Source organism: Silurus meridionalis, chromosome 17, assembly GCF_014805685.1.
Source record: "Silurus meridionalis isolate SWU-2019-XX chromosome 17, ASM1480568v1, whole genome shotgun sequence".
Classification (NCBI taxonomy): Eukaryota; Metazoa; Chordata; class Actinopteri; order Siluriformes; family Siluridae; genus Silurus; species Silurus meridionalis.
The window spans coordinates 25,135,094-25,158,620 of NC_060900.1; the positions used below are offsets into that span (position 1 = coordinate 25,135,094).

At 39.8% G+C, this 23,527-nt stretch overlaps 1 protein-coding gene and 1 long non-coding RNA gene across 4 annotated transcripts; one reads left to right on the top strand and one right to left on the bottom strand.

Moving 5' to 3' along the window:
• Positions 1–402: 402 nt before the first annotated feature.
• LOC124400315 lies at positions 403–5,637 on the bottom strand. 2 transcript variants are annotated; one of them, XR_006928359.1, is made up of 4 exons: positions 5,287–5,637; positions 1,837–3,664; positions 1,328–1,434; positions 403–641 (listed from the first exon to the last, which is right to left on the bottom strand). It is a non-coding gene; the product is annotated as an uncharacterized LOC124400315 (long non-coding RNA). The 2 variants fall into 2 exon arrangements; XR_006928358.1 differs by lacking the exon at positions 5,287–5,637 and adding an exon at positions 3,745–4,982.
• slc35a3a (solute carrier family 35 member A3a) lies at positions 1,430–19,586 on the top strand. 2 transcript variants are annotated; one of them, XM_046872041.1, is made up of 8 exons: positions 1,430–1,779; positions 9,692–9,904; positions 11,044–11,198; positions 13,620–13,742; positions 14,140–14,314; positions 17,554–17,672; positions 18,024–18,157; positions 19,043–19,586. In XM_046872041.1, the coding sequence occupies exons 2-8, from the start codon at positions 9,715–9,717 to the stop codon at positions 19,131–19,133; spliced, it is 987 nt and encodes a 328-aa protein (XP_046727997.1). In that variant the 5' UTR covers positions 1,430–1,779; positions 9,692–9,714; the 3' UTR covers positions 19,134–19,586. The 2 variants fall into 2 exon arrangements, with proteins under 2 accessions (XP_046727997.1, XP_046727998.1); XM_046872042.1 differs by lacking the exon at positions 1,430–1,779 and adding an exon at positions 6,948–7,075.
• The last annotated feature ends 3,941 nt before the right edge of the window (positions 19,587–23,527 follow it).

Here is a 23,527-nt window from a genome sequence, read left to right on the forward strand (position 1 = left end):
CAATTTCTGGCACTTGATTCAGTCGCAGTTCTTTTTTTTTCGGAATCTAAATCACCAACAGTGTCACAAGCAAAGCAACACCACACTGTCACACCTCCTCCCCCATGCTTCACAGTAGGAGCCACACATTCAAGACCCCAGTGACCCTCTGTACATCAAACAAAGACACAGCGAGTAGAACCGAAAATCTCAAATTTGGATTTAGACCAGAGGACAGATTTCCACTCATCTAATGCTCATTCCTAGTGTCTCCTCTGCTTGTTGTTCTCCAACTAGTGAAGAACATCTTTGGCAAGTTTTTCGTGTTGTAATGTCGTAGTCTGTGAGGCTGGTGTAGGAGGTGTTATCAAAAAGTTTCGAGACTCGCTCTGTTTACAAGTACTTTATTTATCCAAATTTACACTCAATCACCTTTAAAATAGTCCCCTTGCACAGCAATACAGCTCCTCCAGCGTTCCTGCCACTCCTGGGTTGCGTCTGTATTTGCTCAGTTTCACACCGAATTTGACGTTTTGCTCGTTGCTCTAACTTGCTGTCCGTGATGAAATCGCAGACGTGGTAGAAGCATCATTAGTCTCGAAACTTTTTGAGGTGAGAGTAGTGAGCAGGTGGAGAAGATCCTGGAGAGCTGGAGAGACATGCTGGAGAGAAGAGGAATGAAAGTCAGTAGGAGTAAGACAGAGTACATGTGTGTGAATGAGAGGGAGGGCAGTGGAGTGGTGCGGTTGCAGGGAGAAGAGGTGGAGAAGGTGGAGGAGGTCAGGTACCTAAGATCAACAGTGCAGAGTAGAGTGCAGGCAGGGTGGAGTGGGTGGAGAAGAGTGATAGCAGGAGTGATTTGTGATAGAAGAGTATCTGTGAGAGTGAAAGGGAAAGTTTATAGGACTGTGGTGAGACCTGCGTTGTTGTATGGATTAGAGACAGTGGCATTGAGTAAAAGACAGGAGGTGGAGCTGGAGGTAGCAGAGCTGAAGATGTTGAGGTTTTCGTTGGGAGTGACGACGATGGACAGGATTAGAAATGAGTTTATTAGAGGGACAGAGCATGTAGGACGTTTTGGAGACAAGGTGAGGGAGGTGAGATTGAGATGGTTTGGACATGTGCAGAGAAGGGACATGGGGTATATCAGTAGGGGAATTCTGAGGATGGGGCCACCAGGAAGGAGGAAAAGAGGAAGACCAAGGAGGTTTATGGATGTGGTGAGGGAAGACATGCAGGTCGTTGGTGTGAAAGAGTCGGTTGTAGAGGACAGGGGGGTATGGAGACGGATGATCCTAAAGGGAGAAGCCGAAAGTTGAAGAAGCAGCAAAAGTCTGAAGCCCCTCACCCTATCTAGTGCACTACAAACTCTGGTTTGGATTCGGCCCTACTCCAGATCCGCAGGTGGCGCTAATGAGCTGGAATGCGCACGAATGGAAAAACACCAGGAAGTCTCTTTTACACACACACACACACACACACACACAGAGACTTGTTAAGGTACAGAAAGGTGCAGGGTTCAGCCTTTATTTCAGTTTAAAACCGGATTCAAACAGGAAGTGAGCTTTAAACAGAAAATAGAGGGAAATGGAGGTGGCAGGAAATGAGCTTTACATGAGCCTGAGCAACACATCAACCTGGAGCAGACGGAAAGAGATTCAAACCTCAGCTTAACACACTTAGCCTTCACTCACTCATCCATCCATCCATCCATCCATTCATTCTCTGGAGTCAGGAGGACACCTGGGCTTTCTCATCTTCTCGTCCTGAATCATCAGTCAAGTCTTCCCTCCTCTGTGGGTGAGTTTCTCTAATACATACAATATAAAGAAGAGAGAGAAATACAAACGTTTCCACCTCCTTTCATTAATTTCTCATCTGCAACCAACATGCTCCTGAGATCTTCATGAAGCTCAGAATCTTCAGGACGTGTCACTTTCACGCGTGTTCTTCAGATACGTCAAGCATTTCCCGTGATCACGTGACCGAGAAAACAACCCTCGTGTTGTGCGTTTGAGGAACATCATCAACGCTCCTGCGGTGCACGGTTGATTTGGCGTCTGCGTGACGTCACAGTCTGAGTTCATTCATTCGTTCGTGACCACGAATAATCAATTCGATTCATTTGTTTTGATCTTTTGACAACTTGTTATACGTTTCATGTAGAGGAACTTCTCGTCACAGCTTCTCCTCTCTCAGCTCAGACATGGATGAAGTGCAGACACTCCCCACCCCATGCATCGCATTGCAATGTTCATGTGTAATATAGATCCATAAACATTCCGACATGCAGTGAAGAATTTCGTGTTGTCACGCAGGTTCTTCAGTTTCTATGCAACAAACTCGGTCAAAGGCATCAACCAGACACAGTGAAAGTCTGGAAGAAAGTTCTGTAGAAGGCTGAACTTTTTCTCTCAGAAGAACATATGGAAGATAAAGAGATGTGATCAGATGTTTGAATGGTTCGAGGTCGTTTCGGAGCAGAAATAGGATCCCGATCCATCATGACTCCAATTCCATACTATATAATTTATACCCAGTGGAATTCCGTCTGGACTGCGGTTTATTGGATGCACCTTCACTATACAACAAGAAAACGTGTCGAAACGTACGTCCGAGCTCGGGTAACGTTATTTAGAGAGCAAACTGTCGTCTGGAGCGATATCCATGGTGGAATGTCCTGCCCAGTCACAGCACCTAAATCCTATTCAACTGCTTTGGGATGAACTTCATCACCAGAAAGAAAACTAGTGAAGAACAACTTTGGCAAGAAGAAGTTCTTAGAGTGTTCGGAGAAACCAAGTGATGAAGAATTAAAAATTGAGGAATAAAATAAAACGTATATTAGAATTAAACGTGTGTTTGTGGAGCAGCATTTATGCATTTGCTTCATTGGAGGGATGTAAATAGCAGAAATGAGTAACCTATAAATATTATACAGGATGACAGATGGTTCGTATTTTATTGCAATTTTTTTCTCTTTCTTTTTGTATTATTGTAAAGAAAGAGAAGAAAACAAGAAGTTGGTAAACGTGGCGACTGAACCATTTCCTGTATTTGCGACATCGAGTGTTTAACTGAAATGAAAGGAAACGGTGAGACTCTTACAAGAGAGACAGGAAGTTAGGAAAATAAGCTCGTCTGTATTAGTTATGAAACACTGCTCTGACTTTTTGATCACGGATCGGATTTTGCGTGTCCGATATTCACCAGATTTGATTGGTCGGTGTTGATCGAACGGGTTTACAGCGCGTCTGTTGTGTGTTTAAAACATTCCCATCTGTTTTTCAGATGCTTTCATCCAAAACTACAGTTACAGCTTCTTAAATTTATCACATTTTTTGAGTAGTTTGTTTATTTTGAGGAACATCTGTATATCATCCAGCGCTTTTAACGATGGAAATTGTCCCAAAGCAGCTTTTTCAGAATAAAATAGAGTACAATGTATATTATTATTTACAAATATATACAATTTAAACATCAGGAATTCAGTGCTGAAGGTGAGGAGGAAAATAACTCCTTCGAAATAAGGAAGAAACCTTCAGAGGAACCGGCTTCTGGGTCACACCAAATGTCCATTCATTATAGTTCCATCAGTGAAAATTACAATCCAAATCCATCTCCATGGTCCATAGTAGCCTCATGGATCTTGTGGAGAACATCCTCAGCTGGAGAGAGGGGTTTCCTGTTGAAAAGAATAGAAGTCAGGTCTTTAGGATGAAACACGGAAGTCTGGAAAGACGAACAGGATAGGATCATGGGTACCTTAGGAAGAAGTAGCTCAAAAAGGGTGAGATGGAGAGCAAGAAACATGGATGGACCACAACAAATAAGGAAGAGCCAGAAGGTACCAGGCATGACGTATCCTCAATATGGGAAAAAAAACAAAAACTACGGTCTTTCTTTTATACTGTACTTTTAGTTGGTGCTTGGTGGCTCTGACGTTGGTGTGAAGTGTGGTATGTTCTGTAGATTACATGCTATTAGATCTCGGAGCTGTTTGTAAAGCCTTCAGGGTGACAGGAAACCAGTGGAGTGACTTTTGGTAAAGGGTGTAACATATCTCTGCTGCCAGGAAGGTCTTCTTCAGTAAATTCCACACAAACCGCCAGCTTTCATCACACCACAAAGTAATCAATCACGTTCGGTCAAATTCTCACGGCTTTCCGAGGCAACGTGTGGCGTTAGCGTTAGGTTCTTGTGTTAGGAGTAGGACATGTGGAGGGGGTGCGGTTGGTTGAACAACAACAACAAAAACAAACGGTGCGGTGAAGAGGGGATTCTGTGTCCATTAAGGATGATTTCATTTCCATTTGTAAAGTTTTTATTTGATTCCATTTCCACACCAAACGCGCTTTTTTTTCCCTCTCTCCGTTATGGCCGTCCGTCCACACTGGGGCGCCGTTTTCAGTCGCCTCTTTCGAAAGAACGTGGCTCGAAATGAAAGCGTAAAAAACGGGGACATGAAGCGTTTTCAGATGTTTTACTGTGGATGAACAACGTTTGGGAAACGATCGAAAAAAAGACTTCGCCTTCAGACGGAAACGGCGCATTCGAACTGATCCGGATTAGTGGATTAGTCGCTGCTTCTTCTACCATATGTCTTAGCGGCGATAAATCCTTCAGCACAAAGATTTCTAAAAATGCTGGAAAATGGCAATGCTTCACCTTTTGGTACTGGAGACTCCTCCCGTAATTAAAAACTTGTCAGAACAAGAGCCTTAATGTAAACCTGTTGGTGTTGTCGCTAAAAGTCCACACCCATAAAATATCTCAGGAAGGAGATGTTACAGTATAGTAGAGGTGCTTTATACTCATTCTCAGTCCGAGTGTTTTCATTCTCTTTTCAAAAGTAGCATCATATTTAACCAATGAAATACATTAGGCTAGTTTCAAAAAGAAGTATAAGAACTTAAAGCTCGGGACACACCAATTTAGTTTTTTCAGAATCAGGTTTATTGGCCAAGTGTGTTGATACACAGAAGGTATTTGGTTCCATCTGTTTCGACTCTCAAAAGTACAGACACGAATAAAAATACTGCACATTTAGTTTAGACCAGGGGTCACCAACATGGTGCCCGTGAGGACCACGAGTCGCCCGCAAGGACCACATGAGTCACCCGCAGGCCTTTTCTAAAAATAGTTCACCATAGATGCAGCTCACTGGTAAATGGCGCTATTTAGTTGCTATTCTTTTTAAAATCTGTCACGGATAGACCAAGAGTCGGAAAACTGAGTATGGTTAAACACCTTGTCTTTATTTAGCTTGAACAAATACAAAGCAGAGGCTTGAGGAGAAGTACGAACCAGAGAGCGGGTATAAACCATACTGCGGGTAGGATCCGTAATGCGGGTAGTCCAGGGATGATCGCCAATGTAAACCGTTAAAGGCAAACCTATCTTGAGCGCTTCCTCCGAAGCGGAGCCAGGAGCATGGAAGTATGGGGAATACTAGTGGTAGGCAGTTCGGTAGATCTCTCATGGCAACGAGGAGATCCGACCGTGATTGAGGTGGAATCGGGAGCTTCTAAACGGGAAAGGTAATTGGGAACAGGTGTAGGTGATAAGAGCAGGAAGAGGCTGAGTGACAGTTAGAGCCTTGGAGAAAGGCGTGGCTGGTGGTTCCTTGACAACATCACACTTGCATTGGTGTGAATTTAAAAATGACAATATTAAAATATAGATGACTAGATATAGATGAATATCATTAATTATTAATAATAGCATATAATTAAAGGTAAATTGAGCAAATTTGTTATTTCAGAAGTGTGTATCAAACTGGTAGCCCTTCACATTAATCTGTACCCAAGAAGTAGCTCTCAGTTTCGAAAAGTTTAATGACCCCTGGTTTAGACTATACAATGCAATACGGACTATACACAACTATACAGATTAAATAGGATTAAATGCAGATTAAATCATATTTTTCCACATAGTTGGCTCAGTTTGCAACACGTCATCTGTTTTTATCCGCTGATTCTGCATGAATCAGAGACAGAGCTCATTGCCAGGGAAGAGAACACCGATTGGTTGTTTCGCTCAGCGAATGAGGACACGGGGTAAAAAAATCCAACAACTATTTTGTGATTCTTGCGCTTGTCTTTGCACTTTAGCAGACATGATTTGAAACAAGTGACACATCCGTTTGCGCGAGGTGTAAACGCTGTAACGTTTCCCTGTTCGGAACCTGAATACAGACTTCTGCCACCTGCTGGTATGGGAGGGTTCTGTTCTCGCAAGCAAGCCCAGAAAGTACACGCGTGTTTTAGTGTGTCGTATTCGCCTGCCTAACAATAATAGGCCTGATTCGCAGCACAATTGGGTGGTTAAATAAAAAAAAAAACGGCAAACTCGATATTGATGAGCTTCATTGAAATCTTTTAACTGTGACATGCAAAAAAATCCAGAAACAAGAAACGTGCAAATACTTTTATCACAATTAATGTTGAGCAGAATTCTTTTCAGTCTATTGGTTCAGCCCTCCACAACAGCTCGGTTTCTCAAGTGGCCCCTTGGAAAAAAAACAAGAATTGCCCTCGCCTGTCCTGGCTCTCTGTTGACAAGCAGGCACTAGGACCCTGGAGCAAGTCACTGAACAAATTTAGTGTTTCCTTCTTTTTCACTTTTCTTTAATGTCTCATGTGAAGTTAAGTGGATTTTGTTCCACGTCGCTCAGTGTGAACTTAATAACTCACAGCCTGATTGAATACCTGAAGAAGGTGTGTGTGTGTGCTTATGTGGTACTTTTGTGTGTGCTTTTGCATATATATGATTGTGTGTGTATGGGAGATTGTTTACACATTTCCTCCTTCAAACAAATGTTTTCTCAGTGCAAACACGGGAGAACAAGGTTTCTGTCAACCTTTTTTATTAGATCAAGAGTCACCTATTGTATAGTTCTGTGTATCAGGAGAAGGTGCAGTCATTGGGAGGATTAACATCCTGCCACATGATCTCTGTGTCCTCCTTCTACACGGCCTCAGAGGAAAAAAGAAAACGGTACCAAAGTCTTGGGTTTCGAATTTTTACCTGTTTGATTTGGTTTTTTCTCCAGACCATGTTGTTCTAAGGCTCAGTCTTGGTGAAGGGGAATAAGGTAAGACCAGATATTTGTAACGAGGGAAAATTTAGCTTGATTTTTTTTAGCGTGTTCGTGTGCTGCGGAGCGTTAAATCGGAGATTACCATTAAGTTAGCAGGTATTTCCTTCTTTTTGTACACACGGAATTTAAAGGGTTGTTCTACAGATGTGTGCGTGCGTGCGTGCGTGCGTGCGTGCGTGTGTGTGTGTGTGTGTATTTTTGACATTTTGTTCAGTCTATAGGCTGAACAATATTTGCAAATTATGAATCCTTGACCATTAATTCAATTTGATATGAAGAATAATAAATAAAAAAAAGCTTCAAACTTGGACGGAGATCACTTTTGAAGTATGGTTTTGAGGAAACGACTATTTCAGACATGTTCAGGTTTTCGTGTTTTGTATCACTCCAGAGATTTCCTGGTTCGTCCTGCGGTTTGGGATTTATCCATCTTGTGCTCAAGCCTGCCTGATTCCTCAGTTCCTGCTGATGAAAAGTATTCTTGCTCCCACCACCATGCTTCACAGCAGGCATGCTGGGATTCTACTGGACATCACACTTTGACCTCGAGCACCTTTTCTCACATGTCTCCAAGTCTTCTGGCATGTAGATTTTTTCTCTATTAGTGCTAGATACTAACTGATCTGTGGATCTCACCAGCACCATCAGAGTTGCTCTTGGCTGCTCTTCCTTTTCAGAAAAATGTCAATTTTATTGCTGAAATTGTTTTAAAAACGGTAAATGCACTGTGCAGTGTTTTCTTTGTTTGTTCGAAATGATCCCAAACTTTGGAAACTTTGTCGTTTCCTTTGGTGCAAAATCTCTGTTTTTAGCCCGTTCCTTCATTTTTCATTCTGCAGTGTGTTTCTGCCATAATAAAAAAAGAAAGTTTGCCTAATTCCGGAATTTTCTCTCGACTTTTTTTTCATGCAATTCCGACTTTGTTTCACGCAATTCCGACTTTTTTTTCTCATAGACATTCCAAATCTTTGGTGCATCCACCGGTAACCATATTGTGGGCCTGAAGTTTGAAGCTGTTGGTGTATGAACGAACCTTCTCTGCTTCATTCCGGCTGCCCGGAATTAGGCTCAATTTTTGTTTAACGTGGCGGAAAAGGGCTTCTGTAATGTCTACCTGTCCACAGTTTAGCGGGCGGTGCGTCAGTAATTATAGTCCGTGGGGAAAGACAGTGCTTTGTGTGTGATTAAATTAACTAAACAAAGCGAATTTGACTCGATGCATTTTTATATTCGAGTTACTCGAGGAATTGTTTCAGCCCTAAATTCATGTAACCAGCATGGATCAGGATCTGCATCTCTACACCACCACCTGCACACTGAGCACTGGGGTCCCTCAGGGCTGTGTGCTTGGTCTGCTGCTGTTCCCTCACGACTTCAATCACATCAAGTTTTCAATCAAGATTGAGGTTTTGAGGCTGACGGACTGGTGGAAAAACAATAATCCATCTCTTTGAACGTGCACGAAAAAGTGATTCTTGTTGAATTCAGAAGAGCACAAAGCAGCCACTTTCTTTCTCAACATAAAAATGTTTCTCCTAGATCATTACAGGCATCAAATTCCTTAAGTTTCACCTGGTGGAGAACTACACCTGGTCCCTCCACATCAGCTCCAAAATCAGGAAAGCCTGAGGGAATGTTGTTTCTTTGCACTGTGTACCAGCTGTATACGGTTCAAATTACAGTAAAACCACTTGACCTATGTCTTTCTGTGGAACGTTCAAAAGCTATGTTTTTGTAACCAAACTCATAAGTTTCCCAGAATCTTTAGCCCTCAAGGAACAAGTTTATTTATATTGAGATCATGTGACACTTTAGTCACTCTTTTTTGAGGTTGTAAAAACTCGATTAGCTGAGAGGTAAATGCTAAAATGGACAAAAGAAAAGATTCAGTTAGGTTTTTAAAAATTCCTCTGGTCTCCTACAGCCTTCTTTCAGTACAGAGAGGAAATTAAGGAAATGAATCAGCAGTATTTTAAGTCTTCAGTGCTCAGTGACGATAAAACACTTAATAAACTGGGTCATGTGTTGAAATATTTTAGCTTTTTTAAGGAAATCTGGTTAACCTGCTTTCGATATTTTACTTAGTGTCCATGATATTCTCAGAAATGTGTGTCAGGGATACTGACATTCCCAGCCATATACTTGTAAAGAATAGCTTCATTAGCATTACATTTTCTCCTTGAACTAGGAGACCCAAACCTGTTCCAGCATGTCAGTGCTCCTGTGCACAAAGCCAGCTCCATGAACATATGCTTTACATGGGTTGGATTGGAAGATTTTCTGCTATAGAGCTCCAAAACTATTGAACACATTTGGGATGAATTTGTAATGCTGACTGCACCCCAGGCCACCTCCCCTAGACCTCCCCCTAGACCTCCCCCTAGACCTCCCCCTAGACCTCCCCCTAGACCTTTATACCTGAATATCCACAAGCACACAACAGAATCTAGTAGAACGCCTACCCAGAACTTATTATAACAGCAAATGGAGACTCAAAAAGCCTATGAATCTTAGGTTGAGGTGTCCACAAACTTTTGTCCTTATAGTGTAAAAAAAATGTGCCCTTTCTTCTACCGCTCACGCTGTTCCTGTCCTTCTCCCATATCTCAGCTCGCCCGAGAGATCTTTGGAGCATGTCGTCGCCACGGCTGAAGTACCTGTCTTTAGGAGTGCTGGTGTTCCAGACAACCACTCTGGTGCTGACCATGAGATACTCGCGCACACTGCAGGCTGACGGGCCTCGTTACCTCGCCTCCTCCGCAGTAGTGCTGGCCGAGCTGCTGAAGATCCTCACCTGCATCTGCCTCGTCTGCAAAGAGCACAGTAAGTTCACGCCTCCATCTCCTCTGCAGACGACACGGTCAGGCTGTGGTTTTGTAATGATAGTTCTACACTCAGTACACCATAATGACAGTGTGAAAACAGAATTCTAGAAATATCTGCAAGTATCTCAGCACTTCTGGCAGCAGTTGCAGCCTCGAGTCTTTTTGATTGTGATGCAACAAGCTTTGTACACCTAGATTGTGGCAAATCCTCTCAAGATGATGAACGCAGAAAAGAAACCGCTTGTTGTCTCAGGACGTTTTGATTTGCATTCGTTCTGCCATGGAGCTGTACAACTCCTGCTGTGTAAAACATCCACCAAACCAGGACACTACCTTTAACATCGAGACTCTGTATGCAGAGACAGACCTTTATCCTGTTCAGGATTATATATATATAATATAAAATGAGAGAGAGAGAGAGAGAGATGCACACCTGCTTCACTGGGACTTTAATATTTTGTTGTTATGAATCAAACATCCAGTATCTTTATAAAAATTTTAATAAAAAAAAACCTTAAATGCACTGCCTTAGTAGCCTAAAGAATCGTTGTATTTTGCATAAACTAGGCTACAATCTATTATTCCTGCCACGAACTATGATTTAAACTCGCTCAGTATCTTTATTTCTTCTTTGTCAAAAGAAAATGTTCCACAACGTCGCCTGACTGTAGAAAACTGTAAAAATGACATTACTCATAATCACACACACTCATGCTAGTTCTCGCTCTACAGTGTTTTGTATTGTTTTAAGATTTATAATCGCACTCTTCATATCACTCAAGTGAGTCTGGTTCCTCTCAAGGTTCCTTCCTTATAACATCTAAGGGAGTTTTTTCATGGCCACAGTCGTCCCAGGATTCATCATCAGGGATAAATACACATCATTCACTTTAATTCAGAAGTTCTGTAAAGCTGCTTTGAGACAATGTGCATTGTGAAAAGTGCATTAGAAATAAATAAACTTGAGCTGCATGTGTTCTAATAAAGTCCAGTAGTTCTCTTGCTTTCTCTGTTATGTCTCACTGTTCCGAGGTCAGTAAACAGTATGTTTATTATTTATTCTGATTGTCGGTGTTGTGATGTCTCATCTCATCTCGTCTCGTTTCGTCTCTGTCCTTGGCATGTGACTCTGAGCAGGTTACAGTGTCCGAGCTCTAAGCAGCGTCCTCAGGCAGGAGATCATCCATAAACCATTGGAGACACTAAAGCTGGCCATTCCCTCAGGAATCTACACGCTGCAGAACAACCTGCTGTACGTGGCACTTTCCAACCTTGACGCTGCGACATATCAGGTAATGGGTGGAGAAGACAGTCAGACATTTATCTGTATATCTGTACATCTATTCATCCCTCCCTCCCTCCATCCATTCATATATATAAACATATACTGTACTTATATTTATTCATACATACTGTATATCTACACTTCACATTTGATCTATCCTTACACCCTAACTTCTATCCATCTATCTACACAGCTTCCATTTCATCCACCCATCCTTCTATCTACACATCTCGTATTCCATCCATCCATCCATCCACCCACCCTTCTACCCATCTTTCTATCTACACATCTTGTATTCCATCCATCCATCCATCCATCCTTCTACCCATCTTTCTATCTACACATCTTGTACTCCATCCATCCATCCATCCACCCTTCTACCCATCCTTCTATCTACACATCTCACATTCCTTCCATCCATCCATTGCATATTCCATCCATCCAAATCCTTCTATCTACACATCTTACATTCCATCCATCCATCCATCCATCCAAATCCTTCTATCTACACATCTCACATTTCATCCATCCATCCATCCATCCATCCATCCATCCATCCATCCATCCATCCATCCACCCTTCTACCCATCTTTCTATCTACACATCTTGTACTCCATCCATCCATCCATCCATCCACCCTCCTACCCATCCTTATATCTACACATCTCACATTCCATCCATCCATCCTTCCATCCAAATCCTTCTATCTACACATCTCACATTTTATCCATCCATCCATTGCATATTCCATCCATCCATCCATCCAAATCCTTCTTTCTACACATCTCACATTTCATCCATCCATCCATCCATCCATCCACCCTTCTACCCATCTTTCTATCTACACATCTTGTACTCCATCCTTCCATCCATCCATCCATCCACCCTCCTACCCATCCTTATATCTACACATCTCACATTCCATCCATCCATCCATCCATCCATCCATTGCATATTCCATCCATCCATCCATCCACCCTCCTACCCATCCTTATATCTACACATCTCACATTCCATCCATCCATCCATCCATTGCATATTCCATCCATCCATCCATCCAACCAAATCCTTCTATCTACACATCTCACATTTCATCCATCCATCCACCCTTCTACCCATCCTTATATCTACACATCTCACATTCCATCCACCCTTCTACCCATCCTTATATCTACACATCTCACATTCCATCCATCCATCCATCCATCCATCCATCCATCCATCCATCCAAATCCTTCTATCTACACATCTCACATGCCATCCATCCATCCATCCATCCATCCAAACCTGCTCTATCATTCCAACACTTCATTAATTGCACCAGAAACATCCAGCTCGGTCAGTACCTGTGTGTTTGCTTGCATAAACATACAGCTAATGTGCTTTGGATCTAAAAGCTGTAACCATACATTTATTACATTACATACATTTATTCTTCTTTATATTACATTTCTATCCCTTATTCATCCATTCACAGACACATTAAATGATCCTTTTATATATTGATACACATACCAACCTGCATGTAGTCCTTCTTCTGTCTGTCCATCTCACGTCATCTGTCCTCTCATACGTCATCTGTACATACCTCTCCACTCATTCATTCCTCCTTTAGCCATCCATCACTCGACACACAAATCCATTCCATCATTCATCTGTTCCATAAATACTTACATTGAGTCATAAAAAGTATATATACAGAAAAACAAAACTCAGGAGTTTGATGTTTTCCAGGCAGTAATATTAGCTCATTACGTGGGTGTTTTCTTCTTGGGAACCAGCTGCGCTCTCGATTCCACCCTCTGTGTGACCGCATCTTAATTATCTGCAAAGAAACGTGTAATGAAAGCGTAGAGGAGGAGCTCCTAGCTCAATATTTGATGTATGGCACTTCTCCAGGGCCACTGTTACAATGTTATGTGTAAAAAAAAAAAAAAGACCACATTGTGTAAACAATCGCCTTGTTGTTGTCATTAAAATTACAATTATTACTGTTATTACTGTACAGACTTCTTCAGCATGCTGTTATCTTTAGCAGGAATAATAACCCTAACCCCTGAGGAGGGGCTCCATTCGTACACGTTTCTGTCAAATAAAAATCTATTTAATAGATATTTTAATAAAAAATAAATGTTGAAAATAAAAATGAATTGAATGGAATTAAATTATGATAAATTGCTGTGATAGCTGGTCGCTAAGCCAAGTGAGGAGGCCAAAACAGTGTATTATTCTGCTGTAGGAAGAATAATGGGGGATGAAATGTATTCATTGCCAGTGGTTTATTATAAAAGTGACTCTTTTTGTCTATTTGAAGTTACATTTAATGTTCTACAATGTCCTTAAAACAAGTTTCCATGTTTGCTACCATCTGTTTTATTCCGCTCTGGCCATTACACATTTAAGCCCACACTTGCTACCTTGATTTTAGGTGACCTACCAGCTGAAGATCCTCACCACAGCCCTGTTTTCAGTCTCCATGTTGGGTCGCAGGCTTGGTCTCTATCAGTGGCTCTCGCTCATCATTTTGATGACTGGAGTAGCTCTTGTGCAGGTAAATGTTTTATGTGTTTTCCTAACCTGCCCCACACACACACACACACACACACACACACACACATAAACACACACACACACACACACACACACACACACACACACACACACACACACACACACATATATATATATATATATAGAGAGAGAGAGAGAGAGAGAGAGAGAGAGAGAGATTGTGTGTATAGAGAGAGAGAGAGAGAGAGATTGTGTGTATAGAGAGAGAGAGAGAGAGATTGTGTGTATAGAGAGAAGAGAGAGAGAGAGAGAGAGAGAGAGAGAGAAGAGAGAGAGAGAGAAGAGAGAGAGAGAGAGAGAGAGAGAGCTGTTATGTTTCCCTGCCGTGTGAAAATGTAAATATTTGTAAAAATTTGTCGTTTTTGTGTGTTGTGCAGTGGCCCACAGACTCTCCAGGTTCCCCAGAGAAGCAGCAGCTCACAACTGGATCTCCGTTTGTGGGTTTGGTGGCTGTGTTGGTGGCCTGCTTCTCCAGCGGATTTGCTGGTGTTTACTTTGAGAAGATCCTCAAAGAGACCAAGCAGAGTGTGTGGGTCAGAAACATCCAGCTCGGTCAGTACCTGTGTGTTTGCTTGTGTCTGTGTTAATGTCAAAGGAAAAAAAGGCTCCGTAAAATCATGAGCCTTCTACTTAATTCTCAGTTTCAGTACTTGTCAAATAGTACTTGAAATCCATGAATTACATAAAATCGTACTTCACCTTCTAGTAAAAAAAAATAATTTTATTAGAATTTTCTTCACTGAAAAACAACACTCGTGCGATTGTCCTCGACACTGACGTTTATTCAAAAGCCGCTCCAAGATTTCTGTTCTGCAGAAACGCGGTGAGACGGAGTACGTATTTCTTCACTGTGTTTTGCGTTTTCCTAATGAATACCCTCTGCTCCCACTGGAGACGTAATGACCGTGTGTTCGTCAGGAATAATGACATCTTGTCAGGCGTATTTTTATCGAGGAGTGTGTTAATGGAGTGTTAACGGCTCGGCCTGTATCTGAGTGTGAGATTCCTTTAAACTGTTTCAGCGCAGCAGAACGGCATCGACTTACTAGAACAATTTCCTGCTTTCATACTTCTTCATTAAGCCTTCTTGCATCCTTCATAAAACCTGCATATAACTTCTTATACTTTATATATAAGCTTCATAAGCCCTTTATACACCATCATACAACTGCCAAACACCTTATATACAACATCATACAACCTTCAAACACCTTAAATACACCATCATACACTCTATATACACACCATAATACAACCTTCATACACCCTATATACACACCATCATACAACCTTCATACACCCTATATACACCATCATACAACCTTTATAAACACTAGATACACACCATAATACAACCTTCATACACACTATATACACCATAATACAACCTTCATACACCCTATATACACCATAATACAACCTTCATAAACACTATATACACACCATAATACAACCTTCATACACCCTATATACATACCATCATACAACCTTCATACACCCTATATACACACCATTATACAACCTTCATACACCCTATATACACACCATAATACAACCTTCATACACCCTATATACACACCATAATACAACCTTCATATACACCCTATATACACACCACAATACAACCTTCATACACTATATACACACCATAATACAACCTTCATACACACTATATACACACCATAATACAACCTTCATACACACTATATACACATCATAATACAACCTTCATACACCCTATATACACACCATAATACAACCTTCATACACCCTATATACACACATAATACAACCTTCATACACACTATATACACACCATAATACAACCTTCATACACACTATATACACACCATAATACAACCTTCATACACCCTATATACACACCATAATACAACCTTCATACACCCTATATACACACCACAATACAACCTTCATACACTATATACACACCATAATACAACCTTCATACACCCTATATACACACCACAATACAACCTTCATACACACTATATACACACCATCATACAACCTTCATACACACTATATACACACACCATAATACAACCTTCATACACCCTATATGCACACCATAATACAACCTTCATACACCCTATATACACACCATAATACAACCTTCATACACCCTATATACTCATCATCATACAACCTTCATACACCCTATATACTCATCATAATACAACCTTCATACACCCTATATACACACCACCATACAACCTTCATACACCCTATATACACACCATCATACAACCTTCATACACCCTATATACACACCATCATACAACCTTCATACACCCTATATACACACCATCATACAACCTTTATACACCCTATATACACACCATAATACAACCTTCATACACTATATACACACCATAATACAACCTTCATACACCCTATATACACACCATAATACAACCTTCATACACCCTATATACACACCATAATACAACCTTCATACACACTATATACACACCATAATACAACCTTCATACACACTATATGCACACCATAATACAACCTTCATACACCCTATATACACACCATAATACAACCTTCATACACCCTATATACACACCATAATACAACCTTCATACACCCTATATACTCATCATAATCCAACCTTCATACACCCTATATACACACCACAATACAACCTTCATACACCCTATATACACACCATAATACAACCTTCATACACACTATATACACACATAATACAACCTTCATACACACTATATGCACACCACAATACAACCTTCATACACTATATGCACACCATAATACAACCTTCATACACCCTATATACACACCATAATACAACCTTCATACACCCTATATACACACCATAATACAACCTTCATACACCCTATATACACATCATACAACCTTCATACACCCTATATACTCATCATAATACAACCTTCATACACCCTATATACACACCATATACAACCTTCATACACCTATATATACACACCATCATACAACCTTCATACACCCTATATACACACCATCATACAACCTTTATACACACCATAATACAACCTTCATACACCCTATATACACACCATCATACAACCTTCATACACCCTATATACACACCATCATACAACCTTCATACACCCTATATACACACCATCATACAACCTTCATACACACTATATACACACCATCATACAACCTTTATACACACCATAATACGACCTTTATACACCTTATATACACCAAATTACACTTTTATATACACCTTCATACACCCTATATACACCATCAAACAACCTTCATACACCTTATATACACACCATAATACACCTTATATACACCATCATACAACCTTCATACACCTTATACACCTTATATACACCAAATTACACTTTTATATACACCTTCATACACCCTATATACACCATCAAACAACCTTCATACACCTTATATACACACCATAATACAACCTTCATACACACTATATACACACCATCATACAACCTTCATACACCTTATATACACCTTCATACACCTTATACACAATCATACAACCGTCAAACACCTTATATACAACATCATACACGCTATATACAACATCATACACCTTATATACAACATCATACAACCTTCCAACACTTTATATACACCATCATACACCTTATATACACCTTCATACACCCTATATACACCATCACACAACCTTCATACACCTTATATACACAATCATACAAATGGAAATGGTTAAACTGATGTTTATATGTGTGTGGGTGTTTTTTGTGTTGAAGGTCTGTTTGGCCTGGTATTTGGCCTGTGTGGAATGCTGGTATATGACGGAGAGAGAGTGAAGGAGCACGGAATGCTGCAGGGCTACAACACCATCACCTGGACTGTTGTTTCCTTACAGGTGAGATTAATGCTGTATGCGCACACACTCAATTAAAACCAATTATCCAATTATTACTAAATGACCAATTATCAGCACACATCTAAATACACTCAGTCACACCAGTAACATGGAGCTGTGTTTCTTTACTTTTCATCACCTGTATTATTTATAACTTTTCAATGCTTTTTATATACATTTTTTTTATTCACACACACACTACATTTCATGTTTCTGTGATGCTGCTTTACTTCTGGATGTGATCAAGAACAAATATGTAATTACCTTCCTGCGGCATTTATTGATGAAGCTGAATTAATTTTATCAGTTATTTTATAGTGTGTGTGTGTGTGTGTGTGTGTGTCCACACAGGCATTGGGAGGTCTGGTCATAGCCGCTGTTATTAAATACGCAGATAATATACTAAAAGGTTTCGCCACGTCCCTGTCCATCATCCTGTCCACACTCATTTCCTACTTCTGGTTGCAGGATTTCGAGCCGACAAGGTAATCGAATGTCCTGTTAAAGCGGGACTAACCTCAGGGCTTTTTCATATAATATATCTATTTCTATTTCTATATCTATATCTATCTATCTATACAGTCAACCCCCGATAATTCACGTCTCAGAAAATTCTATTATATTTTATAATATTCTATAATATAACAAAAAAAATAAATAAAAAAATAAATAAATGAATGTAAAATAAAATTAAATAATAATAATAATAATAATAATAATAATAATAATAATAATAATAATTTATATATATATATATATAAATAAATAAAGTGCAGCGCCCCCTAGAGTTTGGTGTTTTATTTATTATTATTTTTATTATTATTATTTTTTTTTGCAATAGGAATGCCAAATAATAAGCCGATATCTATTTTTATGTAAAAAATTCAGTACATTTATATTTAAGTACATAGAGGAAATGGTATTTAAAAAAAATAATACTAAATATATTCTGTTGTTGCTCCTAAGCTGTGGAACAATTTGCCTTTTAATATAAGGTCAGGTTTTAAATCTTTGATTAAAAACTCATTTATGTATTTATTTATTTCCTAACGCATGTTAAGTTTCTGTTGTTTTCTTTTGTGTTCCTTCACTGATCATTAGTTGTGAATGCTCTATTTGTTTTGAATATTTCATTGTAACGCACGTTGTTAGCAGCTAGCTATAAAAGGCACTGAATCAATTAGCCTTTTATGATTGATTGAAATTGTAGGTAAATAAAAAATAGTGTTCAATCCAAAATCAATACATTTGTCCATATCGTAACAGATACAAGAATCCGTGGATCCCGTGGGAAGCGTGAGCTCTGACTGCTGTCTGATTCCTGAGTGTTCCACCGCTTTTAACTGTCATGTGATTTCCCTCTCATCCAGCATTTTCTTTCTGGGAGCCGTGCTGGTCATAGTCGCGACGTTTTTGTACAGCTACGAAGGTAAAAACGCGTCGACCCAGAGCCGAGCGTGACGTGACGCCGGGGGCCCCGGGATACAGCTGGAGGGCCGGGATGAAGCTGAGGAGATGAAGAGGATCGCAGAAGTGAAATGAAAATGAGGAGGAGGACAGGGGAAGGTTGACGGCGATATCTGAAGCGACTCGTTCTTTGAGGAAGAGTCCACGCTTTTATACCATCACTGTATACAACAAGGAAATCTCGAGGAAGAAGAGACAATAAAACTGTCCATACGTGCTTCATGACTCTGATACTCGAGACTTTCACTGGAGTGCCATTCAGTTCTGTGTGTGTGTGTTTGTTTTTAAGCCATGTCATGCACCTGAATGCTGGAATTCTTTCCTAATTACAGTCATTTGGAGTGTCATTTTACCCATGAACAAACTCCATACACTGAAAATGCAATGAGTGTAATAATCTATTCAAACTTGAACTTGAAATGAATTATTAAATAATTTTAGTAAGTATTGACTGTGTCTTACTGTGTGTGTGTGTGTGTGTGTGTGTGTGTGTGTGTGTGTGTTTGGCAGCGATGGATGAAGTACACAAACAAGTACACTTGAGTTAAAGTAGTAAAATACGACTCCAGTAAAAGTGTCCATTTAAACTTTCACTTGAGTAAAAGTACAAAAGTATTTGCCTTCAAATTAAATAAAAAAAAAGTTCGAAACAGAGCACGCACTCGATCCTGATTGGTGCGTGTTTGATAATAATAAATCATAGATCATAAATAAAAAGAAACGACTGATTTCACAAAATGAAATTCCCAAATGGAAATACTTCAGTAAAGTACAGATACGTGAAACAACTACTTAACTACAGTAACTAAAGGTCATTTTTTTTTTTAAGTTTTGTGTGTATAAATTATCGGTGTATATTTTCCTCATTGTATATGTTCAGTGAGAAGTTCAAAAAGCCGTTCAGGTGTCCACATTTACCTTCTTACTGACCACAAACTTTTGTCCATGTTGGGTAGCTTCCTGATGTAACAGAGGAAAAGAATTATGATGTATTTCATTAGTAAACACAAAGCTACATGGGGAAGAAACATAAAAGTCTTACTTTATAAAATAAAATAACTGCCGTTAGAGGTTGACGTCTATTTTACCGATATCGATATTAGGTTGTACTTGTGAATAACCAAATAATCAAAACTATATTTTTTTATAAATATATACTGGATAAGAAATGAAAAAATTTAAAATAGTACTGAAATTTATTACAAAAATAAACGGTACAGAATCATGGAAATGTGCTAAATAAAATAAATATGAATATATCCAATAGTAAATATCATTCTATAATTAATAAATGATAAATATAATAGCGCTCTCCGTGCAGCGCGCAGTCTCGCGTGTAAAAACAATCAGCACGTAGCATCAGTGATTCACCTCTAGAGGCCGCTCTCCTAATGACCGTAATGCAGCTTTAAAGAGAATTTGATAATAAAATATAAGAAAGAAAAAGAGCCAATTTTTTTGCAGATTTCAGCTCTATAATGAATTTTTATGATGTGTGTGTAAAGTATTATCGACCCCCCCCCCTTTTTTTTTGATTCACCAAAAACCCCAACACACTCATACTGTACTTATTTGTTAAATGTGTATATTAGAGATCATCACTCCAGTGCTCTTCTCAGATAACTTTCTCACTTGTGACTTATATTTAAGGCTTAATATGTGCTGTATTTCTGCTCCAGCGACGTATCAGGGGCAGGTTTACGTTTTTTTAAAAGCTTTTATTTAAATTTTTTTATAACAATGCATGTGTGTGGAAATAACATAAGAATCGAATAAACCTCTGTTTTCCTGTACTGTTTGTGTACAAGTGAACTCGAGCAATCAAAGCACAGGAGAACGTTTATCTCCTCGAATCCCTGGATGATCTTCCGGATTGACTTCTGCCGGGTTGTTCTTGGATTAGATCCACTTTACACTTTTAGATCTTCAGCAGGTTTATTTTACACTCTGCATCAGGGTTTTTCTTCACGATTTGCCTCGGAGTCAGTGTTTATCTTTACACACTGTATCAGGGTTTGGTCTGAACTGATCCACAATTGATTTTTCATTTACTGAAATATTGATGAATAATATTGTGCTGTTATAACAGAAAATATTCGATAAACTTGACTATATTCAAGTTACATAATATTGACAGAAGTATTGGGACACCTGACTTTTCCACCTGCTTCTTCCCCAAACTTTTATCACAAACTTGGAGGCACCAATTTGTAAAATACATCTTTTCCATTCACTTGAACTAGGAGATCCAAACGTGTTCCAGCATGACAATGCTCCTGGTCACAAAGCAAGCTCCATGAAGATATGCTTTAAATGGATTGGAGTGGAAGATCTCCTGCTATTGAGATCTGACCCTCAACCCTACTGAGCACTTTGGGATGAACAGGAACTTTTCTAACGTCACAAAAAATCTCCTCAAGCACACTCCAAAATCTAGTGGAACATCTTCCCTAAAGAATGGCGGGTACTTTAATAACAAATGGAAACTCAATGTGAAATGAGGTGTCCACAAACTTGTGTCCATACAGTGTATTATCTCTTGCTGACACACATCTTGTTTTCTTTTTTGTTTGGTAGGTCGTTGGATTTAAGTTCTTGTTTTTGTTGGAGGGTTTTATTTATTTTCTTTGAAATCACCTAACTGATACTGGTACTGAGCCTCATTTTGCTCAGAATATAATACAATAAAAATATGCCTTTATGTGAAATATGCAAAATGTGATTATATTTTTAGTATTTGTGAAACAGAAATCGTGTAGGACATGGAATCGGGGGCCTCTTAATACCACAACTAAGATGTCAGTTATAGAAACCATCAATCTTCTTCTTCTTCTACTTTCGGCTGCTCCCATTATGGGTCACCACAGCAGATCATCTGTCTCCATACCCCCCTGTCCTCTACATCTGCCTCTTTCAAACCAACTAACTGCATGTCTTCCCTCACCACATCCATAAACCTCCTCCTTGGTCTTCCTCTTTTACTCCTTTCTGGTGGCTCCATCCTCAGCATTCTTCTACTGATATACCCCATGTCCCTCCTCTGCACATATCCCACTCCACCATGCCTGCACTCTTTTCTTCACTTCTCTTACACACTCTCCATTACTTTGCATTGTTGATCCAGGTACCTGAACTCCTCCACCTTCTCCACCTCTTTTTCCTGCAACCGCACCACTTCACTGCCCTCCCTCTCATTTACACACATTTACTCTGTCTTACTTCTACTGACTTTTATTCCCCTTCTCTCCATCCCATACCTCCACCTCTCCAGGCTCTTCTCAACCTGCTCCCTACTCTCACCACAAATAACAATATCATTCGCAAACATCATAGTCCATGGAGACTCCTGTCTGACCTCGTCCGTCAACCTGTCCATCACCACTGCAACCAGGAAAGGGCTCAGGGCCAATCCTTGATGCAGTCCAACCTTCACCTTGAACCAGTCTGTTGTTCCTACTGCACACTTCACTGCTGTCACAGTGTCCTCATACATGTCCTGCACCACCCTCACATACTTCTCTGACACACCTGACTTCCTCATACAATACCACAACTCCTCTCTCTCTGCACCCTGTCATACACTTACTAAATCCACAAACACACAATGCAACTCCTTCTGTCCTTCTCTATACTTCTCCATCAACATTCTCAAGGTAAATATTGCGTCTGTGGTGCTCTTCCTCGGCATGAAACCATACTGCTGCTTACAGATGGTCACCTCTTCTCTCAGCCTGGCATCCACTACTCTTTCCCATAACTTCATGGTGTGACTGATCAACTTTATTCCCCTGTAGTTACTGCAGGTCTGCACATCTCCATTATTCTTAAAGATCAGTACCAGCACACTCCTTCTCCATTCCTCAGGCATCTTCTCACCTTCCAAAATCCTGTTAAACAACCTGGTTAAAACTCCACTGCATCTCTCCTAAAAAATTTTGTCAGACTTTTACCGGTATGTCATCTGGTCCAACCGACTTTCCACTCTTCATCCTCTTCAATCCTCTTAATTAATTCATTTTTTAAATAATTAATATAGGTTAAAGATGAAGTTTTTTTTTTTTGTGTAAATCCCTTTTCACTGTAACCGTGTTTATAAACGTTTGCACTAATCCTTATTACATAAAAAACAAACAAACAAACAAAAAAGGTGGTGGTAATTTGACCATGGTTGTGGAAAATGTGGAATGGAAATGTCCACCTCAATAGGGTTTCTCACTCGTCTTCTGGTGGCTGTGAGGATCGGCATGTGATGGAAAATGTTAATATTTTTAAACTGCAAATTTAACAACCAAAAGCCATCAAAGTGCAGTGTGTGTGTGTGTGTGTGTGTGTGTGTGTGTGTGTGCGCGTGCGTGCGTGCATGTGTGAGTGAGTGAAAGATAGAAAGA

Bases quoted from the DNA above. Each gene is read 5' to 3' on its own strand.
- slc35a3a (XM_046872041.1), top strand. From the start codon at position 9,715: ATGTCGTCGCCACGGCTGAAGTACCTGTCTTTAGGAGTGCTGGTGTTC. The intron at 13,743-14,139 runs GTAAATGTTTTA...TGTGTTGTGCAG, and splicing joins CTGGAGTAGCTCTTGTGCAG to TGGCCCACAGACTCTCCAGG. The intron at 18,158-19,042 runs GTAATCGAATGT...CCTCTCATCCAG, and splicing joins CAGGATTTCGAGCCGACAAG to CATTTTCTTTCTGGGAGCCG.